Source organism: Marmota flaviventris, chromosome 2 (genome assembly GCF_047511675.1).
Source record: "Marmota flaviventris isolate mMarFla1 chromosome 2, mMarFla1.hap1, whole genome shotgun sequence".
NCBI lineage: Eukaryota > Metazoa > Chordata > Mammalia > Rodentia > Sciuridae > Marmota > Marmota flaviventris.
The window spans coordinates 6,890,650-6,917,123 of record NC_092499.1 but is presented as its reverse complement, the minus strand read 5'-3'; the positions used below and the strand labels follow the sequence as shown (position 1 = coordinate 6,917,123).

The window sequence follows — 26,474 nt, the reverse complement described above, 5'->3', positions numbered from 1 at the left end:
ACATTTCTGCCCTGTTTTCTGATCCGGCAGGAGGCAGGTCTGGAACCCTTACTGCCTCCTGGGCTGGTGTGCATCAGAGAAGAGGCAAAAAGAGCTCATGCCTTTCTGAGCATGCCCCGGCCCAGAGCTCTGCTCAGCGGGCAACCACAGGGTCCCTAGGCCGAGGACAGCAGGCCCTGGGAGGCGCCAGGCAGTGGGGACGTTGATTGGAGCTCATGCTGAAGCTGTCCTGCCCTGGCAGCAGGGACTGGTTCAGATTCGGATGGGCCGTGGACCTCAGGTGCTCAGGGACCTCTGAGCAGGGACAGGAGCTGGGCTTTTATTGGTGTCTTCCTCCTGGTGACAGAGGGGTTGATGACAGAGCTCAGCTTATAAATGACAGTGTTTGGGGTGGGCTCAGGGTTCCTGGGATATGGCTCTTTATGTGAAGTCAGTCATCTCTGGGGTTTTCTTTCAGCTAAAAAATCAGCATTCCACCCCAGGAGCTAGAATTACAGAAGGTAGCAGCCCTGGGTTGATTTCCAGGAGAGAAGCAGCCTGACTGCCTCCTGGTGCCCACAGGGCAAAGCTTGGCATCGGAGAGGGCAGCTCTCGGGGTCCAGGCTCTGTGGCGTCCACACCCCTCCCCACTCCACACCCCTCTGTGGAATGTGCCTGGCCCCCACTGCCCTCAGCCACATGCCAGCCTTTCTCACCTGCCCTGCAGCAACTTGCCTGAGTTCAAGTCCCGTGTCCTCCATGAGTGTGACCGTGGCCAGTTCTAACCCTCAGCTCCGCGACCTGTGTCTGAGGGTGAGCCACAGGGTGCTGGTGCACACCTGGCGCATGCTGAGCACCCCACCTGCACACCCAGTTCCCTGCTCAGCAGCCTCAGTGGGCAGGCACTCTTAGCCCATCTTATAAGACAGGCACACTGAGGGGCAGGGGACATGAGTAACCCAGCCAGGGTCATGGAGTCCACAGCATTCGTGCAGGGATGCGGGCCCAGATCCCAGTTCAGACTGGCAGATCCGGGCCCATGCTGCTCACCACTGGCCTGTGCTGCCGCCCAGCTGCTGGCTAATGTTGCCATGGCTACCAGCCAGCTCCTGGGGACAAGCTGGCTGTGCCTCCAGGAGGTTTTCCTCGGCCTCTGGGGCTGCTTGGGGCTGCAAGTCTGAATCTGTGCCAGTGTCTCTCCTGTGTCCTGAAGCCCCCCAGGCCTCTCCCCTTCCCACCCTGGGTTCAGAGCAGCCTGCACCTTCCGTTGGACTGCTCGGGACGGCGGGGTAGCGTGGGGTCCTGAGTGTGGCATTGGAGTGAGGAACCCCACAGCTGGGATGGAAGATCGCTCAGCCCCTCTGGACCCCCTTTCCCTCATCCCCCGTCCCCAGGCATTGCTGTGGCCTCAAGACTGCCCTCCTCAGTGAATGGATGGGGGCTTCCGAGAGATGCTGTGTGTGGAGCTTCCCACCAGGGCTGGCGCTCAGCCGATGCCAAGGCTCTGGGGCATGTTTCAGGAGGGCCCTTTGCAGCCTCTCATGGGTACCTCAGCTTACGTTGGTTTTTTGGGGATGTTTAGAAGTTCCTGATGTCAACCAAGTACAACAAGGACTCCAAGATGTACCGCGCCATCCAGACTGTGTTTGGTGAGAGGTAAGGAGCTGAGGGGCGGGAGGGCCTCTGCTGGGAGCACAGGGACTCCCTAGGGCTGAGGTGGCACTGGCAGGCAGGCACAGGGGATGTCTGTGCATGCTGTCCTTGCTCTTGTCATTGGCTCTTTCCTGGGAGTGTGGGGTTGTGAAGGTTGGGACACACAATCCCGAGTCTTATTTCTAATAGATGTGTGATATTGTGGCACTTGTGGGGTGACAGGCCATGCCTAGTACCTGAGCGCTACACATTTTTATTGTGGCACAATTGGTGCACTCACGGTATGTCCCAGGACCTTCTCACAGCCCCACAGGTGACCCATGCACACCACACGGTTACTGTCTACACACCCTGGTCTTGCATCAAGTTTCTGTCTCCCACAGACTATTTGGCCAGGGCTTGGTGTCCGAATGTGACTATGAGCGTTGGCACAAGCAGCGGAGAGTCATGGACCTGGCCTTCAGCCGGAGGTGAGTGCAGCTGGCGATGGCAACGGGCTCGGGGCGGTCACAGCACAGCGGTCCTCGGGAAGGGAGTCTCCACCCACGGGCCTCACCGTGCTGGAGGGAGAGAGGACAGGGAGGGTGCTCACGGTCAAAAGAGAGCCAGACTGGTGACTGGGTGTGGGACAGAGAAAGATGCCCAAGAGGCTTGGGAAGGTCAAGGGCAGAATGACCATGCAGCCAGAGGCAGGTCCCCCTTCTCCAGGAACTCACCCAGACCTCTTCACTCCTCGTTTGGGCTGCTCCTTTCATTCATTTTAGCTTTTATTTACTTATTTTGGGGTGATGTTTTCTGTTTTCAAGAACTGATTCATGTTCCGTACCACTCGCCTACTTCGCATGTCTAACTGTGGTTTCACCACACTCGTAGACTCGGGCAGCCGTCGCCACTGCAGTTAGAACAGTTCCATCACCCCAAGCAGTCACTCCCCATTTCTCCCCAATACCCCACCCATTGCTTCCTTTTTGACTTCGTGGGTCTTCACATTCCAGACATTGCATCCAAAAGGAGTCACAGACACGCGCTTCTTCCTGCCCGGCTTCTGCACTGTTTCCACGGCTCACTCCCTGGTGCCTGTTGACATCAGTGCTTCATTCCTTCTTGTTGCTGACTAATATTCCTTTGCATATGTATCTTGTGCTGCTTATTCGTTCTTCAGGTGGGGACGTTGGGTTACTTCTGCCTTTTGCTGTTATGAATAACAGTGCTGTGGACCTTTCTGTATCCCTGTGTCGATACATATTTCATACCCAGTGGAATCTCTGGGTAATCCGGGAACTCTATGTTTAACATTTTGAGGAAAACAATCTTTTGCTTGACATAATTTCAAATTTTTTTTTAATTGGTTGTTCAAAACATTACAAAGCTCATGACATATCATCTTCCATACATTTGATTCAAGTGGGTCATAATTTCAAATTTATAGAAGAATTACCCTAATAGTACATGGGACTTCTGGATATATTTTTTTTTTTTACCAAGATTCACTTGTCTATTGTTAAAAAATCATTATTTGCCTTACAATTTCTTCTCTATCTACATATGTCTGTATAAAATGTATAGATCACTCCTTCTTGGATGTGTATATATGTTTCTGTATTTTTATGCAGTGCACACATCACACTATTTGAGGGTAAGTCAGAGACATGCACTGAATGCCATTAAATAGTTGCATGGACCTTTCTAAGGACAATGAGTGTGCCTACACTTAGATTATTAAAACGAGGAAAATCTGTATTAATCTACACCCATCCTCTCACACCCCGCCCTCGCTCAGATTCCATCGTCCATGACAACCCGGCTGTTTGCCCTCGACTCAGGCCCAGTTCAGGTGCATTCCTTGTATTTCCTAGCCTTGACCCTTAGCCTCTGCATTCTGGGGCCCTTCTGTGTCTTGCCTTGGCCTCCTGCCTTTCCACACTGCAGGCCAGTTTTGCAGATAGCCCTCCAGCTTGGGTCTGTCGCTGATCTGTGTGGTTAGCTCAGGTACATGCTGTGTCCTTCTCCAGGCTGGCATCAGGAGGCTGATGGTGATCATCTTGGTGCTGATCACCATGTGAACCTGGCTCTGTGGCGAAGGTGAAGTCCTCCAGTTCCCCTCTGTGAATTCACTCTGGGATTCATAACCTTGGGGGCTGGAAGCGGCCTCTCCTAGACCTCACTGTGGCCTCCTCGATGCCCTCCCTTCTCCTCCCTTCCTTCTCTCTTTTTTAAATATAATTTTTAGTTATATTTGGACATGATACCTTTATTTTATTTACTTATTTTTATGTGTTGCTGAGGATTGAACCCAGGGCCTCACATGTGCTAGGCGAGCGCTCTGCTGCTGAGCCACACTCCAGCTCTTCCTTCTCTGATGCACTTCCTCACTGCCCTGGAGAGATTTTTTTTTTTTTTAAATGCCAGCTAAAGATTTTATTATTGTAAGATGGAAGTATTTTAAAATGAAAAGAAAGATATGATCACAGAAAAGTTTAGCTGTTTTATGCCTTCATAATTTGTTTTTTAAAATGTTGGACAAATAGCACAGCAGGACAGTTGACAATATTTAGTCACTGATCTGTGTGGTTAGCCAATATTTAGCGAGCATCTTCTTCATGCAAAGTTTTTTTTTTTTTTTTTGAGAGAGAGAGAGAGAGAGAATTTTTTAATATTTATTTTTTAGTTTTCGGTGGACACAATATCTTTATTTTACTTGTATGTGGTGCTGAGGATCGAACCCAGCGCCCCGCCCATACCAGGTGAGCGCGCTACTGCTTGAGCTACATCCCCAGCTCCATGCAAAGTTTTTTACAGCAAGATATATCTGTGCTTCTCTCCAAGGAGGAGAGGTTGAGCCAGGACTCAGGTGTGCCATGCCGCTCCCAACTCTGAGACTTTCAGTGGCTCCCTATCACCAGAAGACCAAGGGCAGACCCCACCCACCCTCAGTCTGCCCCTGAACCCTTGGGGCCTTGGCCTCTGCTTGCCCCAGCTTCCTAGACACACTGACCTCGCTGGCATCTGTGCCCTTGCTCCTGTCCTTCCCTCTGTCTCAGTGTGCCCCTCAGGGGAATGCCTGCCCTTCTTTGATGCCCAGCTCGGAGGCCCCCTCTGAGGCTGGTTCCTGCCCCCCTCATGCTCAGTGAGTGCTTCTATCCTAGGAACGAGGAGCAGAGGGCGCCCCATTCCCGATTCCCGTGCCCTCCAGGTGGGCCTGTGGGTGCAAGAGCGTGTCGGGGGGTCAGCTGGCGGCTTTACTTCCCCAGAAGCAAGAATGGTGGCACGGGCTGGGGGGCTTCCACTCCACAAAGGTCATTGTACCAAGAGCCAGGGTGGTGTGGTCCCTGCCCTCGTGAGGACAGGAGGTGGACATGGATCTGAGCAGACGATGCCCACATGGTCATGATGTAGAAACCAGTGCGTGTTTGTACTGAGGGTATGAGGGTATGTTGCCAGTTTCTGCTTTTCTAGATTTTACTTTGGCCGGGAGATCCTGGTCCTAATCCTTTCTATGAAAGTCAAGGGGGTGAGGACAACCAGCCCTCCAGGGGGACCTTCTCTCTCTACAGTAGCTGCAAGGGATTCAGCATTGGTACAATAGTTCAAAAGTCAACTGAAATGGACTTTTTTTTTTTTTTTCCAAAAGAGGAGTACAAATTATCTTGCAAATGAATGTGTACTTGCAAACAGTGTAAGCATTATGAAGAGAATTCCAGGGTGCTGTTGATGCAGGTCTGGAAAAACAGGATCGGGTCCTCATTCCCCCGGTGTTGACGATTCAACACCAGAGAAAAGCTGGACTTCCTTGGAGACAGAGCTAGACTTCCCTGGAAAGAAGGCAGGACCAGAGCTGGTGTCTCTGGGAGGGGTGTGTGCCTTGCCTCTTTATAGATCTCAGGTTTCCTTTCCTCCCCTACTTCCTATCTCGCCTATGTGACCAAAAGGCAGGAAAAGAGCCCCCTGGGGATGCTCACTGGCCACTCCTCCTGTTGGGAGGAGCTATTCCTGGAGGGGTGGGTAACAGTTGAGAGCAGGGACGTGCTCTGAGGTGTTAGCCTTCCATTTCCTTTTTGTTGGTGATCGGCCCCCATCTTTCCAACCCAGTCATCCATTCTCCAGGCTGACTGCCTGTCTTCTGCCCTTGTCTCATCCCCTCTCCTATCAAAGGAACCATTACTGCTGTAAGGAGAAATGGGTGATGACCACTCTGGCTTCTTCAGGCCGGGAGGGAGCGACATGGAGCAAGCAGTTTGGGTTTCCCTTTTAGGACTATTTGGGGTCAGTTGAAAGGTCCAGGGTAAAAGTCTGGTTCAAAAAGAACAGGTTGTAAAGTCATCTGGGAGGTGGGCGCTTCTATGAGAGGAACAAGAAGACATGGGTTCTGGATGAGATTAGTGTAAAATAAGTGAATATGGTGATTGGGTAAGAGAGGCCAGCACATTTTCTTCACCAGGAGGTTTAAGAGCTAAGAAGTTGTTCCCATGGCAAGGCCAGTGAGGACTTGGCCTCTACTTGGGAGTGCAAATCTTCAGGATATTAGTTATCCGTCAGTGTTATCAGGAATACAAACACACCCTTAGTTTTTATAATGTCATAGATGCCCCCATAAGATGTAGCTAAGATATCTAAAGTCATCTAAATTTTGTAAAGTACCTTTCTATTGGCATGACCTGTGTTTAGTAGAGATCGCTTTATTTATGTCACTTAGGGCTAGATAATCAAACTAGCAGACACAGATAAAGCCTGCCTATGTGGGAGGTTAGGAAGATTTTTGGGTTTTTTAAAACTTTTTTTACTTGTCAATGGACCTTTATTTATTTATATGAGGTGCTGAGAATCAAACCCAGTGCCTCGCACATGCTAGGCAAGTGCTCTACCACTGCACTATGGCCCCAATCCTAAAATTTGTGGGTTTTGAATTGACTTTAAAAAGCTTCTGACTCTGATAGTCTCTTCTCAGGCACTCTCATCTAAGAATCCTTCTTTCCTACTCTCCTAGTCTACAGCCTTACATACTCTTGGTGGGGCTGTAACAGTGTACAACTTAGGTTGCATTCAGAGAACTATTTCTTTTCTCTGAAATGCCCAGGTATGGCTCATTTGGTAATAACTTATTTTTCTAGATGTTTAAGACCAAGCTGGTCAATTTGGCCTTGCTCCTATCTATTGTTAAGGGTCAGCTGAGTTTCCTCAGGAGGTCACTATTGGGAATTTGAGAGCAGCCTCTTAGCAACTCTAGTGCCATCTGCCAGGATGGGTCAGGGTCTTGTTGACCACATGTGGCTTCCCTTGGAAGTCCCCTCAGTCCTTAGGTTCAAGCTGATCAGGGATGTTTTCCTCTCCAATGACCTTCTTCTTTGCAGCATGCACCCTAGTTGGCTTTCTGGTCTCCAGGGTCTCATGAATCTCCTTGACTGGGAGATCATGTGACCCCGAGTTGCAAAGCCCTTAGAGAAAGAAGTCCCCTCAGTCCTTAGGTTCAAGCTGACTTCAGAGAGCAAGAGCCAAATATTGGTTGTTTTCTTTCTTGGCACTTTTATTTCCTTATCTTTAATCTCCAAGTTTTGGTTTCCAAAATATAATTTTTATAATATAATTTTCTAATATCTAGCAGGCCAGTTTGATCACACTTAAAGTATGAGAACTGGGTTTTAACTTTAATGACTCTAACTTTACACTTATTTACTCCTTCCATTTAACTGGGTCAGTATTAGTACTGGAAGTTAGCCCATCTTGTCAGTCCTATAGATGATGGCCTATTATCTCAAATTAACTCAGGTTGTTATATTAGAAGTTGTGCCTGTGTAAGGCATTAACAGACAATAGTTATAAAGTTTACAGGGAAAATACAAAATGAAATTGACAAGAATAAGAACATATTTAGTTTGTATAATAGTTATGAACCAAGAAACTTTTTATTTTTTTGGTACTAGGAATTGAATTTAGGAGCACTCAACCACTGAGCCACATCTCCAGCCCTATTTTGAATTTTATTTAGAGACAGGGTCTCACTGAGTTGCTTAATATTTTGCCATTGCTGAGGCTGGTTTTGAACTCATGATCCTCTGGTCTCAGCCTCCTGAGCTGCTGGGATTACAGGTGTGTGCCATTATGCCTGGCAAGAAATATAATTTTTATAATCCCAAAACTAAAGTTCAAGGTACACCAGCTTGACAAAATGTTCTTCTAAACCATATATTTTGAAGCTTTATATACTTGGAAGACATGATACATCTAGTATACAAAGAAGCCAATAATAACGCCACAACTACACTGGTGTTTTTATATTAACCAAGTGTAGCTTTTAAAGAAAAAATTAGAATCTGTAGTATAGTGTAATATTCTAAAATAATAGTTGTTGTTTAACCAGAGTTGTACAAACCCAAATTCCTTTAAGACTATTTTCTCTAAATAACAAAACTTATCAGACACAAGAAGTTATCTTGTAGTATAAAAGCAGATTAATGTGTTAAAAAATTCTTGTTACTTCACCACATAGAAGATTAAACTTTGGTTTATATCAGCACATTAATATTTGATCTTAGGAAATAATCTTGAAAACTTTAACTGATTGTGCTAATTATAGCCAACTTAGTTACACAAACTTTTTGAGATTTACCCTCCACAAATTTTGTGCAACTTTTGTGTAGAATGTCTTTCTACAACTTTTTATTTTACCACATAAAAGAATTTCTCATTCAAAAACATTTATTTTTCTTTTACTTTTAATATTAAAATATATTTCCATACCTAGAATTTTCTTATATTTCTTTCCTAGTTATTGACCCTTTTAAAAATTTATATTCTGAAACAATCCTTATAAAATTTCTGATTTAGACAAATTACTCCATTTTATTTATTTATTTATTTTTAATTAATTAATTAATTAAGTTAGTTAGTTAGTTAGTTATCAGCAGACACAACATCTTTGTTGGTATGTGGTGCTGAGGATCGAACCCGGGCCGCACGCATGCCAGGCGAGCGCGCTACTGCTTGAGCCACATCCCCAGCCCAAATTACTCCATTTTAATAAGATGAAATACTCTGTTTTTATAATATTTTAAATGAAACCTAACTGAAACCTTTGTATATAAAATTATACCTGATACAATCTCTTTTTTGGGGGGTATCATGGATGGAACTCAGGGGTACTCAACCACTGATCCACACCTCCAGCCCTATTTTGTATTTTATTTAGAAACAGGGTCTCACTGAGTTGCTTAGCACCTTGCTATTGCTGAGGCTGGCTTTAAACTTGTGACCTTCATCTCTCAACTCCAAGCCACTATCCCCATGCCTGGCTGATAGAATCTTAACTCTCTCTTATTTTTTTTTTAATTTTTTTTAGGTGTAGATGGACATAATATCTTTGTTTTTATTTCTTTATTTTTATGTGGTGCTGAGGATTGAACCCAGGGCCTCATGCGTGCAAGGCAAGCACTCTACCACTGAGCTACAACTAAGCCCGAATCTTAACTCTTAATAACCTTGTTTTTAGTGAAGACACAGAAATGATTAATGTTTAAATGTATTATGGAATTTAAGAAGTCAAGAATATTTGATTTTATATTTAGCAGTTGATGTTTTAGCATTTTTTAAAAAAATTAATTGTAGATGAACATGATACCGTTCTTTATTTATTTTATGTGGTGCTGAGACTTGAACCCAGTGCCTTACACATGCCAGGCAAGCACTCTGGGTCACTGAGCCATAGCCCCAGTCCAATGTTTTAGCATTTTAACTTTGCAAATTAATCTGATGTCTCCTCTGGTATATATGAGATCATTTATGAAGATTAATCCCATTGATGTTAAATCTAATTTACTCATTTTTAGCTGTAAAACCAAGATATCAGACAAGTGTAGTTAACAGTATTAGCCGTCTCTTCCCTGTTGAAGAAGAATCCTAGAAACAATGGATATTGCATTCTAGATATTTTATAGAAACCAACACCATATTAATTGTCTGATCACCTAGAAAAACTTGTGAGCCAGTAATTTTAAAGTCATTTTTACTCTCATGGATTCATGAATTTAAATTGAACTTGTTTTTTTTAAGTCACATGAACTAAAATGTATTTGAATCTATTTGTTATTTAAATTTTAAATTATGAGTGCTCATTTATCTATATGCCAATTTCAATAACATGTACTTGATATATGGACAAAAGCACATAAGTAGACACAACAATACAATACACAGGTGTGCACACATTCATAGAACAGACAGAAAACAAAGATCTTGTAGCCTTTTGTAGGTACATCTCCACAGGTAGGAGACAATGCTACAGATGTCTATTAAAGCCTCTATTAGATATAACCTACTAGAAATTAAAATAGAGCTTATCAGACCTTTGCATTATGACTTAAATATAGGGCAGTCCTATACTGTTGGAAATGATAGATGCAAAGTCTGACAAACATGGTGGACACTGAAATCAAAGATTTAAGTGGCCACTTGTCCTCAGTGGCTATTGGATTTATTCACAACGTCACCATGTCTATGTTCTTCTTAGGATTTTGTGAAAGGAAAATTTTCCCCTGTATTTGAAAGCTAACTCTTGAAAAATTGGCCTCTGAATAAAGAGTGTAAAAATCTCTATAGCTAGATAAAATAATACTGATCAGAAAAATATATCAATTTAGGCATGCAGGATCAAATGTGAATTCACAATAAAATCATGAGCTCAAAAATATAGAAATTTGCAGGAGTTCTAAAAAAATGATGCAGCCATAATTATTCTAGTAAAGGAGCATGTAGAACATCTTTATCAGATCAGAGTGCACTTTTGGATCAGATTAGAATTGGTCCAGATGTTTAGAGAATGAGAGTGCTGAAATCCTCAAGTAAAGATATTTGAGGTAAATAAGACTTGTATGTATGAGATCATTCCATTTTTCTCCCTGTGCTATAGTGTTTAGGGAGGAACTTGTTAAGAAAGCAGGTGGTAGAGTACAAGAGCAGATAAGATAGCCATTTAGGTACTACAGTGCCTTGAATTTAAAAGTGACACCTTTTTCCCCTTTGGTCTCAAACTGGTTTTGGATAAGACCTCTGCAAGCCTTGGAGAGATAAAGATAGTTGGAAAGCTAAGGAGAAAAGAGGCAAAACCTCATGCATAGGGTACTTTAATATTTTTTTTTTCCTTTTGTAAAATTAGTCGCTGAAGGTGTGGTGCTGTAGTTTATGTTTCCTTTGGAGACTCTTTTCCATTTCCCCAATTGGTAGTCAGGCCAGGTTTGGATGCAGAAAATAATAAGACATCTCCATTTTTCCACTGTGATTAGGTCATCTCCCAGGCCTTAGTGGCAGAAGAAAATGAGGCACTTTTTCTTGCATGTCTGTGGGCCAAACTTATCCCAGGTTTTCAGTGTGTAGTCTAGTGGTGAACCTGACAGAATTGTTGAGCTTGAAGCTCCATCTAAGTGTGAGAAAACAGAACTCAGTCCCTGCGCCAGAGAAATTGTCCATTTCATTAGGGACATCTCCCTAAATGAGTTTCTGACAGTCAGCAAACCCGCCTCTCTCTCCCTGGATCTGTTGGATTTATTGGTGCCTCACTGGTGAGGATGTGAGGGTCTCTGTTTTATTGCACGCCAGAGACCCTGGAGGACTCACACTTAGCAGCCATGAATGATCTACCTCCTGCCACTATTAAACTTCCAAATATGATGACCCAGAGGATAAAAAAATGACCTACAGTGGGGTATAGTCCTCTGCTTTGCAGGCTAAAGGAATCTCCAGAGGGTAAGGAGAACAGTGGTTGTTAGAAGGTTAACACCCTTTTCTCTGAGGAATTTATAGAAGAAGTGAATTGAAAAACGCCTCCCTTTTTGCAGCCAAAGAAACTAGCAGAGCACAGAGACATCACTGGGGAGAAGTCCTACAGGCTTTTAAGGGCTTAATAGGTGAACAAAGGGGACCCAGGCACTTCCTTACGAACCACTCCACGTTCAGTGTCCCTCTCTCAATGGCTAGAGTCCAGTCAGTGAGGGGAAGGGTGCTCGGGAGGAGCCTGTGGGGAGTGCAGCTCCCTCTCTGGAGGTGTATGTCACTGAGGTTCTCACTCTGCACCACCTAATCAACCAGTCACGTAGGATACCCACTGGGCTGTCCAGAGAGGGGGTTGGGGGAGAACTTTGAGAGTCACTGGGGAGTGGCCCCAGCCAGAGTCTCATAGTTGTCTCACCCCTTTGTTGGTCTCCAAAGGCAACCAGCATTAAGGGACGCTGTCTACTGACACTAGACTCACTCCGAGGCTGGATGGGACAGTAAGAAACAGCTTTGGCAGAACCCAACATGCCTGACCCACAGGACAGGTGATTAGGAGCCACCAAGACTGTGAACCCTCACATCTGAGTCTTGTAGAAGGGTGGATTGCAGTTACCATGTTTAATTAGCCAACAAGTGCCTATTATTGCCCCCCAGAAAGGAGAGAGACAGAAAGTGCACCTCAGAAATCTGTGAGGTGAGAGGAGCTTACCTTGGTGATGACCCCGGCCAACCCCCCATCTGATATCAGACTTGAAAGTCAGGATCAGTCCTCATTCCTCCATGTTGAGGATTCAACACCCCAGAAATGCCAAGGCAAGCACAGAGGGCAATGGCACCAGAGGGGCATTGTAACGGAGGGCCCTGTGTATTTAGGAGACAGAGCTGGACTTCCCTGGAGAGAAGCCGGGACCCAGAGCTGGTGTGTGTGGGGGGGCAGGTGTCTTGCCCTTGTATAGATCTCAGGTTTCCTTCCCTCCCCCACCTCCCTGTCCTGCCTACATGACCAGAAGGCAGGAAAGGAGCCTCACAGAGGCTGCTCACTATCAACTCCCTGTGTTGAGGACTAATGCCCTAGAGCTGGCCACTGCTTAAGAGGGGGACGTGCTCTGGAGGTATCAGTCTTCCATCTCCTTCTCTTTGATGATCAGCCCCATCTTTCCGACCTGGTCATCCATTACCCATGCTGACTGCCTGTCTCTCGCCCTTGACTCACCGTGAGCCTTCCGCTGGGCTGGCTGGGGCTCAGGAGACCCTGTCCATCTAGAGCCAGGTGGACTTGAGATGGTGAAGGTCATAAGGAGAGGAATGGAAGAAGATTCCAGGCTGAGGAGATTCCTGTACTTCAGCCCCAAGGCAGCCGAGGCACTAGAAGCCATTGTAACAGGAGGGCAGTGTGGGGGTGGAAGCCAGCCCCAGGCAGACCCTGCCTCCTGAGCCGGAAAGTTAGGCTCCCCCAGGGCAGCAGGGGCTTCAGCGTCCCACTTTACTGGGACCAGATCCAGTGGCGCTTCCAGGAGCAGCCTGGCAGGTGCAGCGCAGGGCAGGGGCGGGGCCGGGCAGCAGAGGCCTGTCCTGAGCAGGAGCCAAGTCTGAGAACGAGCCCATTCTCTTTCCTCAGTAAAAGCCTGTTTCGTTTCCCTCCTCTCATTTTCTCCTTTTAGTGTTTTAGAACTTTTATTTGGAATAATTTCAATATTTCACAGAAAATTCCAGATTAAGAGTAGGACAGAGAATACCTATACCTATCAGATTAATATTAAAGCCAATTATAAAAGCTTACTCTTGGTAAAAATCTCACTCTTGGTAAAACTCTCAGCGGGGAGCACTTGGGGCTGGGAGCTCTGAGCTGCAGATGGCATCTAGGGACTCATTTCCACTTAGGCTTGGGCACTGAGATTGCTCAAGGACAGGAGTGAGATGGGACAACAAAGACTGAGGATGGTGGCCTGGGGACAAGCCAGGTAAGGAGAGAGGACACTGTAGAGGGGGGTAGGAGGGGACCAGGGTGGCTGTGACATAGACTCAAGGAGGTCCCAAAGGTTCAGTGCTGCTATGTCCCTTTGAAGTCAGAGTTGAGGGCCACAGTGGCAGACAGAGACCCCAGGAAACCGCTAAGGCAAGGGCAAAGCGACAGTGTCCATCCTCAGGGGTGGGTGGGGGGTGTGAAACCCCAAGGCTCAGCTCCCTTACCGTGACCCCACCCTGCGATCCAGGCCTTGAGGAGAGGCCAGAGGGTGGGAGGCCACTCTCGGCATCTGCAGTGTCCTCCCTGCAGAGAGGGGCGCGGGGCAGTTCCTGGGTGGGGCTGGTGGCCGTTGATTCTCATGTGTTTCTCCAGCTCCTTGGTCAGCTTGATGGAGACATTCAATGAGAAGGCTGAGCAGCTGGTGGAGATTCTAGAAGCCAAGGCAGACGGACAGACCCCAGTGTCCATGCAGGACATGCTGACCTATGCAACCATGGACATCTTAGCCAAGGTAACGAGTGATGCCAGGCCAGGGGGCTGGGGGGGGACATGGGTGAGGTCTCTTTCTCTCCCTCTTCCTGCTGCTGCCCGCCCCCACGGGTGGGTCTCCCCTTCTCATGGAGTTTCATATTTGTGACTCCTTGGATGTCCAGAGCAGCCTACTGTGAGGCTGGGACTGCACTTGCGATCTCCAGACGGGACCCAAGAGGTGTGGGGCCGCCCGGCCGAGCTGGGCGGGTTGGTGGCAGAGGCTGCCTGGCTCCTGACCCACCTCTCTGCACCCCCAGGGCCTGTGGCCGGCTGGTGGCCACACAGACTCAGCAGTGACCCAGCCCAGCCCTTTGACAGGAGGTCAGGCGACTGGTCATGCGAGGCAGCAAGTGGAATCAACACCAGTGTTAGTTCCAGCAATTCTCTGAGGCTGGGCAGGATACCCAGGGAAGGCCTCACCCGGGGCCAACACGTCCCATCAAGGAGGGAGCCAAGTCTATCACGTAGCTACCCTGTGCTCTCAACCCCACAACTGCCCGTGGAATTGTCACCTGTCACCACGAGGAGTGGATGACATGGTACACAGAATCCCTCAGCCCGGGGCCGACCCTCCAGCTCAGTGGTGCCAGTTCTGCCTGAATCTGCTGTCCTCCTGCTCCCCAGGCGTGACCTTGCCCTTCTCTCTCTCCAGGCAGCTTTTGGGATGGAAACCAGCATGCTGTTAGGTGCCCAGAAGCCCCTGTCCCAGGCCGTGAAGGTGATGTTGGAGGGCATCAGCGCGTCCCGCAACACTCTGGCCAAGGTGATGCCTGGGCCCCCGTTCCCTGGTGACCAGCTGCCGTAGCTGTGCTGTTTGCCTCTGCTGAGGCACCTCCTCCAGTACTTATTTTTTTTTTTAAGAGAGAGAGAGAGAGAGAGAGAGAGAGAGAGAGAATTTTAATATTTATTTTTTAGTTTTCGGCGGACACAATATCTTTGTTTGTATGTGGTGCTGAGGATCGAACCCGGGCCGTGCACATGCCAGGCGAGCGCGCTACCGCTTGAGCCACATCCCCAGTCCTCCTCCAGTACTTTTTCCAGAATGGGTTTTGAGTTCTAGTGTGGCTGAAGTGACTTCTGAACCAGGATTTACCTGCAAAACCTCAAGTGGGAGCACAAGGCTTAATTACATTAATGTAATTAGGAGTTAATCTTTCCCTCCTGTTAAGTGATCCTGCAGCAGACTTTCTAGGTGGTTATGATGGCTCCGCTATGTCCCATGTTCCTGGACCTTCCCACTCTATGTTCTACTGTCCTTTGCACATCACCTTACTGTTATAAGATGACTGCAGAAGCTCCAGTCATCCCTTCCTTATTCCAGATATGAAGAAGGAAGAAATGGGAGAGGTGTTCCTGAGGTTATCTCCAGGTTCCTCTTCTGTTCCCTGGGACTTCAGTCTCTGAGTTTGCAGTCCTCATGCCACCCCATCTTTACAGCCATCCATTCTATTCCTTTGTGATGCAGTCTGTACTGGCTCCATTCTTCAGGGGTCCCTTCTCTTTAATTTTTAATTTAATTTAGTGGCGCTGGGGATCAGCCCCGGGGCCTCATGCAGGCAAAACAAGTGCTCTACTACTGAGTTATGCTCCCAGACCCTTTTAAAATTTCATTTTGAGACAGGGTCCCACTAAATTACCCAGGCTGGCCTCAAATTTTCCATCCTCCTGCCTCAACCTCCAGAGCAGCTGGGATTACAGGTGAACACCACTGTGCCTGGTCAGGGGTCCCTTCCTCCCAGTGCTATGCAGATGTTCAAAGCCTCTTCCCATCATTTCTAAGGGCTTGGTGCGGGTGCGGGGCTGCCGCTTGGGTTTCACCTGCATCTTGGTCTGGTTCCTGGCGTGGTGGCCTTGTGCTGCAGAGGAACCAGATGGCGGTACAGCTGCACACTCTTTATTCTTTTTTTTTTTTTTTTGTGTGTGTGTGTGTGTGTGTGTGAGAGAGAGAGAGAGAGAGAGAGAGAGAGAGAGAGAGAGAGGGAGAATTTTTAATATTTATTTTTCAGTTTTTGGTGGACACAACATCTTTATTTTTATGTGGTGCTGAGGAACGAACCCAGCGCCCCGTGCATGGCAGGCGAGCGCGTTACCACTTGAGCCACATCCCCAGCCCCACACTCTTTATTCTTATGCACAAGGCAGGAGCCAGGAGGGCACAGAGATCCCGGAGGTGAACAAAGGACAAAGGCCCAGCTTCATGGCATCTTCGGCAGCCAGGGCTCGCCTGGAGGCCATGGCAGGCGGGGGTAGAGGTCCATTGCGCCTGCTGGGCTCCTGCTCTTGATGCCCCTTCCTGCGCCCCAGGTCTCAGGGCCGTCTGACACGTCCGCTGAGGGTGCCCGCTGTGCTGTGCCAAGGAGGCACAGGCTCTGGGCCACCACAGTGACTACTCTGCAGCTCGCCCGCCCCTCGGCCCCTGGAATTGGCTCTTATTGCCTGGGAAAGTTCCTAACGGGGCTTCAGAGCAGGGCAGCTCACCGCTCGCCTCAGTGGGCTGGATTTTGATGCCATCTGTCTTGGCCCTGGCTTCTTGGTCTCTCCGCTGGCCTTGTGGTCTTGAAGGCTGAGCTGACCTCGCAACCTCCAGACTCGGGGTGCATTACCTTAAGTATGGCCTCAAGAGCTGGTCCACTTTTTAACTCCTGACTTTCAGACACGGCTGTTAACCCCATAAAACTGGGCGCTGCTTACCTTCTCACCTGGCCCCCTGGACAGGTGGGACTCCCCCTCTGAAGGGTCCTGTTTCTGTTGCCACCTCCCTGACTGACCTTCCTTTCTCCCAGCTTGCCAGTGCTGCTGTGGGCTCCCGACGTCCTCTCGGGGTGCAGGGCGGGGAAGGGAAGCGCGTGTTGGGGACGTCCTGAGTGGGGCTCTCGTTCAGTTCATGCCAGGGAGGAGGAAGAAGCTCCAGGAGATCCGGCAGAGCGTCCGCCTGCTCCGCCAGGTTGGCAAGGACTGGGTTCAGCGCCGCAGGGAGGCCCTGACGCGGGGGGAGAAGGTCCCCGCGGACATCCTCACCCAGCTCCTCAAAGGTGCGAGGCTCCTGGGGAGGGCCGGCGGGCGGGCGGGTGGGCACTGGCTCCTTGCCCTCCCATCACCCTTGACCCTTCTTCCCCAGCGGCTTCAAAGGAGACAGGCAGCCCGGGTGACCCGGGACTGACAGGTTTCCTTGTCCTGCAGCTGAAGAGGGAGCCCAGGACGATGAGGTTCTGCTGGACAACTTTGTCACCTTCTTCATTGCTGGTTTGTACCTCTCGGGTGGCCCAGGCTCAGAGTTGTGCAGGAATGGTGGGCACTGCTGCTCACTTAACCCTGGCCTGAGAGATTTCGCAGGATCTCCGAGCACAGTCCCCCCGCGGGTCTGGGGGGGCTGTCTTGGTGACCTCGATTCTGACTTGCTCATGGAGCTGGCAGCTGTGGGCGGGCTTGGTGTGCGGGTTCAGGGTTTCCCCTTCCTCAGAATTGGTGAGGCGTCCTTCATGTAGATGGCACAAACAGACATGCTGACGACTTTGTTTATTTGCTCATCAAATGTACCTTGAGTGTCACTGCCCACTGGAGAAGTCCTCCTCCCCTCCAGGAGCCCTCAGCTGCCTCTTCCTCAGGGAAGCCCTCAGTGATTGCCCAGGCTGCACCTGCCCCCGGAGCTGCCCATGACTCCCAGAGCCTCTCTCTGCCTGTCCCAGTGTTAAGCTGCATTTTTACCTGCAGTAATTCAACAAGGTCTGTTTCCCCAGGGGACAGCACATTCCTCTGCGACCCCAGGTCCAGGGTAGTGGTGCCCACACAGCCTGGATGAAATGAATGATCAAATGAATGAATGCTGGGCACTGGGGACCAGCCAAGGCCAGCTGGCAGTCCAGTGCAGAGGCAGGCCGAGGCCTCCTGTTGGATGAGGAGCTGTGCCGCAGGGACAGGGTGGAGAGGCTCCTGGGGGTGGGGGGAGCACCCCAGAGGCTGCAAGGAGGGAAGCACCTTTCTTTCTTTTTTTTTTTTTTTGGTGCTGGGGATTGAACTCAGGGGCACTCGACCACTGAGCCTCATCCCAGCCCTGTTTTGTATTTATTTAGAGACAGGGTCTCACTGAGTTGCTTAGCACCTTGCCTTTGCTCAGGCTGGCTTTGAACTCGTGATCCTCCTGCCTCAGCCTCCTGAGCCTCTGGGATTACAGATGTGCACCACCATGTCTGGCATGAATGGCTTCATTTTTTTCGCACCAGGAACCCAGGCCCTGATGGAGCTTCTGGAGTGGCCTGGGCCTCAGTCTCCATATCTGTAGATGGGGGCTGGAGGTGCTCTCCAAGCTTGGGCACAGCCTTCCAGTGAAGACCGGATAACCCCCTCCTGTCCTCAGCCCACCCTGAGCTCTGCGTCTGCTCCAGGGCACTGAGAGAGGGCAGGCAGGTGTATTTCTCCTTCCATGTGCCTGAGAGGAAACAGGCCCAAGAGGGAAGCACCCCTGGAGGGACAGTGGTCAGTGCAGAGGCAGGCCCAGGGCAAGACCTGGCTGTGGGGCTGGCCCCCTTCCTACCCAGGACGCGCAACCTCACTTCCCAGGGCTTGCTTGCTGTGTTGTGGCTGGGCTGGATGGTAGTGGCCCCCTGGGAAGCCCCCCCACCTCTAAGCATCTGCAACTCCCACGTTCCTTCCAGTGGCAGCTGGGAGGGTCCAGACCCCCTCAATTGCGCCAGGGCTGCTAGAGCTCAAAATCAGCCCCCAGGAAGCCTACCCTCTGGCTGGGGTTGTCCCTGTCACTCCTGGCGACTAGAGGCTCCTCTCTTGCTGGACCTCAGGGGCACATTCTTCTCAGCTCCAGCTTGCCTTTCTGCAATATGGGGGTGAGCACCCTCCACCCCTCCAGGCCCTGAAGCTCCAAGATGGCTGGAGGGAGGAGCTTTTCGAACCCATAGCTGGACTCTGGTACTTGCCGATGCTGACTGGCACAGGAATGTCTCCTGCATATTCCATCCCTGGGGGACAGATGGGCTTCTAGGAGCCTGGGGTCTTGGAAGCCAGGTGGCCAGCAACCCCACGGTCCCATGTGGCACAGTTGCCCTTCTTCCTTCCTGCAGGTCACGAGACTTCTGCCAACCACTTGGCCTTCACGGTGATGGAGCTGTCTCGCCAGCCTGAGATCGTGGCAAGGTAGGAGAGCTGCACTTGGGGCTGGAAAAGGTTTTTTCCTGATGTTTTGTTTCTGAAGGCCACCTGCCCCCAATTCCAGTGGCAGAAACCCTCCAGTGTACCCTTCTTCTCTCTGCCCCAGAGCCTTTGCACTTGCAGTTTCCTCTTCTGGAAGGTCTGTTTCTGCTTTTCTACCAGAAACCACCCCCACCTCCCTCCAGCAAACCCTTCTCAGATCCCAAAGCAGCCCTGTGCTTCCCCTCCTGGCCTCCCCCCAGCAGCTCACAAATATGCTTCCTCCTGGGACTATTGGCTTCGGGTCTGTTTCCACCAGGAGACCAGAAGCTGCAAGAACTGTGGTTCTATCGGTCCCTACGCGTACCAGGCTCCACTGGCACTGAGGACACGGCAGCATTCTATCTGAAGTGCTTCAGTTGGCAAGGACAGGAGGGTGTCCCTGGGGAGAGGGGACTGGAGCTGGGTCAAATTTCCCTTGGTTTCCTTGCCATCGGGTGGCAGACAGGTGCACGAAAGCATCTGATTGTACCTGGCTGGGGGCGGGCAGAGCCCCAGTGACAAGTGTGGCCCCTCACTAGCGTGACAGGTAGGAAGGAACCGAGACTATGACAGAGGCTATGTGGCTTTAAAATGTATAATAGTAATGAGAACTTCACAGGACAAGTCAGGGCGTGGGCTGTGGCTCAGTGGCAGAGCCCTGGCCGGGCACTCGCAGGCCCTGGGTCTGATCCCAGCACTGAAGAAACCACGGAAAAGACATCAAAGTTACAATAATAATGGTGGTAAGGCGCCGGGGTGTCCCCTCCGAGGCAGTTCCCGCGGTGGCTGGGTTCCCTTCTGCACCTCCCACTCCGCACGCAAAGTTCCATGCCCTCCCTGGGTCCCGGGGCCTGGCTGCTGTCCGCCCTCGCTCGGCCCCGGGGCCTGGCTGCTACCTGCAGGGTCTTGCCGTCTTACGGGCACGTTATGGAGCAGAGTTCACTTGTGATATTGGTCCATCTCCAGGACCTTGTTACCTTCCCAACCCGAAATTGTCCCCCTGAGCAGCGCCCTCGGAACCTCCCCAGCCTCCGCCACCCTCATCCTTCCCTGGGCCTGATGCAGCCCTCTGGGGGCTGCCGCCGCCTTGGTCTGTCTGTGGCCGCCTTCTCAGCAGTGGCCTTCTCCGCGCAGCCGCAGGGTCGTTTCCTCCCCTTGGAAGTGAACCATGAGCCTAGATAGACGCCAGCCTCTCCCTCATCTGTCCCGTGCTTCCACCTTTGGTTCACCGCAAATTAACGCCAGGACCTCATAGTCCAGGGGCTTGGTGGCCTCTGTAGTTGCCGCCTCAGGACGCCCCCCGGAGCGCCATCGCCCGGTTACATGGCGACTCCATTTGTAACCTTTTGAGGCCTGGCCGTGCTGCCTTCCCTGGCAGTCACCCCGTTGTCTGTCCCCACCCACAGTGCACAACGCTCCGTGTCTCTCGGCTTCAGGAACAGGAACCTCGCGGGCAGCCGTCCCACTGCCGGACTGCAGCCCAGGGCCTTGGGCTCACTGGGCAGGGGCTCCCACCTCAGCGCGCCCCATGTTACCCCAACCGCACGCACCCAGACTTGCCCGCAGGCCCTTGCACCACTGTGTTGGCCGCCATCACCAGGCCCTGCTGGACACGCCACGCACGGCCCGTGTGGGGTGTGTGACCTGGGGCCAACTCCAGCACAGGCGTTGGTGTCTAGGCCCCTGGGACGCAGCTCCCGGTGCTCGATGGCGGCTGGCACATGGGCACTGTGGGCAGGGGGTCTCTCTGGGGACAAACTTGCCTCTTTCTTACCTACAGGCTGCAGGCTGAGGTGGACGAGGTGGTCGGTTCCAAGAGGCACCTGGACTATGAGGACCTGGGGAGACTGCAGTACCTGTCTCAGGTGTGGGGTGTGCAAAAGAAGCTTTCGGGCAAATGTGGGCCATTTGTCGAGTCAGGCTGCCGCCTCCGGGGACCCTTTAGTACAGTGGTTCCCAAATCTGGCTGCCCCTGAGAACCCTCTAGGAGATTTCATGCCTCTCTCGGGCCTCAGCTGCCCCCACACTAATGACAGCAGTGGGGAGGGGCTCCCAGGCAGTCCCACCATGCAGCTCAGGCTGCACACTGGCCCTTGGTGGGGGGCGCCACTTCTCCACGCCTGGGCCCATAAGCCTGGGCTTCCCTCCTGGAGCCAGGCTCAGCAGACTCCAGACCACTCCGACGGGCACCCCAGGAGGCCCAGCCAGGCCTGCTGGCTGCACAGTAGCCCCAGGCCCTGGTTCTCGGTGGGCAGGAGCCCTGGCTTCTGGTCCTGGCTTCTGGTCCCGGCTCTGCCACTGTGGCCTTGTACAACTCCCTTCTCCTCTGGGCCTCCGTGTCTCATCAGTCACACGAGGAGCTGGGTTGACCGTGAGGCTAGTGTCCTGGGCTCAGGGACTCAGGGCTGGGCTGTGGGTGCACTTTAGCCCCGTGGGCAGGACTGAGTTGGATGCAGGGCTTGTGCTGCACGTTCCCTGGGACTTTCTGACCTCTCTATTGTGTGTCCTGTGCTTCTGAAGGTCCTCAAGGAGTCACTGAGGCTGTACCCACCAGCGTGGGGCACCTTTCGCTTGCTGGAGGAGGAGACCTTGATTGATGGGGTCAGAGTCCCTGGCAACACTCCACTCTTGGTGCGTAGGGACTCTGGGGGGGCTGGCCTGCTGGCTCCCGCGGTGGCCAGTATGGAGCTCTGTACTGCAGCAGGGACATCCATGGGCCCAAATCATCCTTGCGCTGGGCTCTCCTGGCTGCCCTGAGCTTTTTCCTTTGAGTCTCATTGTGATCCTGTGAGGTCTTTTTTACACAGTCCAGTTCAAAATCATGGTGGATAATTGCAGAAGGGAGGTCCTACCTATACAGCTGAAGACACTGAGGTTCAGAGAGATTAGGTCACTTTCCTGGGGTCACTCAGCTAGTGGACAGGAGATGTGGGATGTGCCTGGATTCCCATCTGACCCAAACTTGCCTTAGTCCCCTCCCCGTTTCATAAGCCCTCTCCCGCCAGTCAGCGTCCGCCTGCCACCCTCTGTGTGCTCCTGGGGTGTGCCAGGATGTTTCTCTGTGTGTCTGTCCTTGGTGTAGCCATTCAGGCATCCGTTTATGTAAGGACCTTCCTAATCCACTCCCACCACCCATCTGTGTGTGCACCATTCTCCGCACCCCAGGAATGGTCACTTGTCCTGAGTTTTGTGTTTGCCATACCGTGTGTGTGTGCATGTGTCCCCACGTGGTGGCGTGTTGGAGGACAGCTGAGCTCGGTGTGGGCTTCTCCCTGAGGCTGTGGATCGTCCACTTCTGCTGCTGTGTGAGGTCTGCTGAATGCACAGGCCACCCTGCTCCTCAGTACTGGGTCAGGGGCGAGGGAGGGGCTTCCAGGGGTCACTCAGCTGGTCACTACCTTGAACTCCACGTGGCTATGTTTCTGCCTCCCATGTCCCTCACCACGTGGAAACGTGTTCTGGGCTATGCCCAGGAGGAGCAGGGGCATGGGACACGTGGGAGTTCAGCTGAACAGGTGACCCAAAGTGCTTGCCCGCCTGGTCCTGCTGACCAGGATGTGCCTAGGACATAGCTGGTCCTCCCTCAGCCTCCCTGGCACTTACATGGTGTCCTATGTTTTATTTTTTGCAATCAAATAAGCATAAAAGTATTTCCCAGCAGTCTTGATTTGCACTTCCCTGATTCCTGGGGAGGTGGTACGTCCCTACACTGCTTTGTCTCTTCTGTGAGATGCTGACTTGGTTTCCCCTTTTGGGTTGGTTGACTTTAAGAAAGTCCATAGTCATCTGTTGTCTGTTACATGCATGGCAATTGTCACCCCCCAGACTCGCGGTTTGTCTTCATGAATGTGTTTTTGATGATCTGAAGTTCTTACATTTTCAGTGGTTCCTTTTTTCACTTTGTGCTGTTGAAGGAAAGCTTCCTTATCCTGGCTTCCAAAGGCTGCTCCGTTCCTCCTGTTCACTTCACCATTCTCCATGTTTATTTTGAGGGTTAAGCTCTTGGCCGTGTGGAGTGCTTGTGTGTGTGGCTGTGAGGTAGGGATCTGCACTCTGTGTCGCGGCTGCCATGGTGAGGTGGACAGGGGGCCACTGAGTCCACAGAGCCAGCAGCCTCACAGCAGGCTACTCCCTCGCAGTCCTGAAGGCTGAAGCCCAACATCAGGTGTGTGCAGGGCTGGCTTCTCCCAAGGCCTGTCCCCGTGGCTCATTGAAGTCATCTCCTGGCTGTCCTCACATGGTCCTCCCTCCGTGTGTCTGTGTCCTGGTCTCCTTTTCTCGTAAGAACACCAGTTGCATTGGACGAGGCCTACCCTAATTCCCTAGGTTTAACTTCATGACCTTTTAAAAGCCCCTTCTCCAAATACAGTCACATTCTGAGGTTGGGACTTCAGCCTGTGGATTTGGAGGGGGCACAATTCACCCATAATAAGACCCATTTTTGTTTGTGTGGAGGACGATGCGCTCTGGTCCCCTGGGCTGCCCAGCCTCCTCTAGTGTATGTCAAAGCCTCATTCCCCATTCTTATTCTGTTTGGCTGGTCATTTCTTCCATGCCTCTGGACCAAACCACTCCAGCTGAGGGCCTTCTCAATAGCTGGCCAGTCCCTCAGGCAGAGCACAGCCTGCAGCTGCTGCTCCCCCTGGCAGCCCAAGGCCCGTGAGCTTGGACAGGCAGACCCAGCTCCCACTGAGCACCTGGCTCCCTGGCCATCTCCGTCACCTGGGCCTGGTCCATCCTTACAGGTTGGGGACAGTGGTGCCTGCATCCCAGGCAATTGAGAAGATCCAGTAGGATAAGGTACATCCCAGGTGTAGCACAAACCCCTGGACTGGGGGTGCCCTTGACCCCAGCCCCAACTCCCCAAAGCTGCCCCCACTTTCTGGAGTTCAGCACCAGCCTCCCTCCATTGCACAGCCCTAGGCTCTTGGCACAGAGAAGCAGGGGTGGGCCAGCTTAGGAAGACACTGTCCAAGGGGGAGAGAGGCAGAGCCCAGTTCCCGAGGCCCAAATTTTGGGAGCACATTGCTTTTCCAGGGCCAGAGGCACTGCCCCCAAAGGCCGGGGCACAGGGGAAGCATCAGCTCCCAGCAGGAGATGCCACCAGTGCAGGTTCAAGGCTGGAGGTGGCTGCAGCCCCCACCCCACCCTAGAGGGGAAGGAAGAAAGAACCCGAGGAGCAGCAGCTCCCAGGAGCCAGAGGGGCAGCCTCGCAGGCCGGACTGTGAATCTCAGGGGCTGTTTATTTTCTGGGAGACTCCAGAGAGGCACTGAGCCGCTCTCTGAGCCTCAGTTTCCTCATCAGGAAAACAGGGGTACCTGCAGCTCCCACGGGGCTGCACCTGGTCCAGCTGGCAGTACAGACTGTCCCCTTTCTTCCCCTCAGAGGCTGTCCCCTTTCTTCCCCTCAGAGGCTCTCTGGGGTCCCGTGGAACCCCATTCCTGCCTAATGGGTGGGGAGGGAGGTGCTGCTCTTCCCACAGTCACCCCGTGGGCGCCGCGGTGGGGGAGGGTGAGAGCCGTGAAGCAGACCAGCTCCTCTCCGGCAGTTCAGCACCTACGTCATGGGGCGGATGGACACCTACTTTGAGGATCCACTGACTTTCAACCCCGATCGCTTCAGCCCTGGAGCCCCCAAGTAAGTCCCCCATCCAGTGACCTGAGTGGGAGAGGGGCCATCACAGCAGCCTCTGGTCCGGGCCATGAGCCACCTGTACCCACAGAGCCCTCACGGCTCCCAAATCCCTGTGAGGTAGAAGGGGGGAAGTCACAGCTCAGAGAGGCCAGGCAGGCCCCGGGCAGAGCTGGTGCTTGGCCCCAGTCAGCCTGACTCTCACACCACTCGGAACCAGCACCCTGGACTGGGATGCCACGTGACCTGGCCAGCACCTCCCTTCCCCGCCTCACAGCTCCTCCCGGGAGGTGGGAGCCATGAGGTCTGGAGACAAGGGGACAGTGCATTGATGTGTCAGAGCAGCTGTGAAGAGCTGAGCTCCAGGGACAGGCCCTGAGGTCAGACCCAGAAGCAGAAGAATGACCTTGGGCCAGCTGCTCTGCCTCTCTGAGCCTCAGTTTCTCCCTGTGTGAATCAGTACCATGGCAGCCCCTTCTGGGAGGGTCAGGAGCGGGGCTGTGGGGAAAAGCAGGTCCAGAGTCCGGCAGGAGTTGCAGCTGAGGTCTTGTGCCCCTGGCAACGGACAGCCACCACGGCTGTGCGCCCCGACCACCGCAGGCCTCTCCTCCCTGCAGGCCGCGCTTCACCTACTTCCCCTTCTCTCTGGGCCACCGCTCCTGCATCGGGCAGCAGTTTGCTCAGGTAGGAGGGCAGGGCTGGGCTCCCACCCAGCAGTGACTGCAGCTGGGCCTCTTCCACCCCTCTCTGGGCCTGGAGGGCAGGAGGTTAGCTGGGGGCAGTCGCCCCGGCTGGCTGCTATCTGGCTCACTGTCTTTCCTCTTCCTCCCTCCCTCCCTCATTCCCTCGGCTTGGCTCTCCCTGCACCTACCCCCAACCCAGATGGAGGTCAAGGTGGTCATGGCCAAGCTGCTGCAGAGGCTCGAGTTCCGGCTGGTGCCCGGGCAGCGCTTCGGGCTGCAGGAACAGGCCACGCTCAAGCCACTGGACCCTGTGCTCTGCACGCTGCGGCCTCGGGGCTGGCAGCCCGCGCCCCCACCCCCGCCCTGCTGACGGGGCTCTGGGCAGGATGGGACTTCTCGGGCCAAGCCGCTTGCCTCCTCTGCTGCCCACGGCTGCCCACCTGTGCCCCTGCCCTGTCCCCTGGCACCCTCCATGCTGGTTCCCAGGGGACCCTCTGCCACGCCTGCTTCTCACCCCTCACCCCACTGCTGTCCACAGCTCTTGGCCGGACTTGGGCCCTGAGTCCCCCCAGCTGCTGCCAGTGTTGCCCTTGCCTCCCAACCTCTGCACTGGCCACTCCCTCAGACGACACACCCTAACTCTTGCTCACTCCCTAAGATCCTCTTCAAGTGTCACCTACCCTGAGAAGCCCTCTCTGCCACCCCCGGCCGGGCCAGGGGCCCCTCTTCTGTGCTCCCTCAGTCACCTGTGCTACCTCTAACACCACACTGACCACACTGTATCGTGAGTGCCCGCTGATGTGACCCACTGCCCTGCCAGGCTGCGAGCGCCTCGGGGGCAGGTTCTGTTGTGCTTCGCTCTGAGCCCCTGTGGCCACCCAGGGCCTGCACAGAGTCGATGCCAATAAACATGTGTTGACTGCATGAATGAGCTGCCCTCTCGGCCAGGGACCCGCCTCAGTGTGCTCACCTGCATGAGGGGGGATGTTGAGCTGCTCTCGCTCAGGACTGGCACCGCTCTGGAAGCTGCTGGACAGATGCCCCTAGAGAAGCCCGCCCAGGTGACCCAAGGGCCCTGCGTTAGTGGAAG

General features: G+C 52.3%; 1 protein-coding gene across 1 annotated transcript in view; it reads left to right on the top strand.

Moving 5' to 3' along the window:
- Positions 1-25,831, top strand: part of Cyp46a1 (cytochrome P450 family 46 subfamily A member 1) — a 38,414-nt gene extending 12,583 nt beyond the window's left edge. Inside the window, exons 4-15 of the mRNA XM_027946692.2 lie at positions 1,562-1,635; positions 2,016-2,102; positions 13,730-13,868; positions 14,541-14,651; positions 16,770-16,920; positions 17,069-17,131; positions 18,961-19,033; positions 20,850-20,934; positions 21,590-21,700; positions 24,619-24,707; positions 25,319-25,385; positions 25,584-25,831. Coding sequence (XP_027802493.1) covers positions 1,562-1,635; positions 2,016-2,102; positions 13,730-13,868; positions 14,541-14,651; positions 16,770-16,920; positions 17,069-17,131; positions 18,961-19,033; positions 20,850-20,934; positions 21,590-21,700; positions 24,619-24,707; positions 25,319-25,385; positions 25,584-25,754 — 1,221 coding nt within the window. The 3' untranslated portion in view covers positions 25,755-25,831. The remainder of the gene's footprint in view (positions 1-1,561; positions 1,636-2,015; positions 2,103-13,729; positions 13,869-14,540; positions 14,652-16,769; positions 16,921-17,068; positions 17,132-18,960; positions 19,034-20,849; positions 20,935-21,589; positions 21,701-24,618; positions 24,708-25,318; positions 25,386-25,583) is intronic.
- The last annotated feature ends 643 nt before the right edge of the window (positions 25,832-26,474 follow it).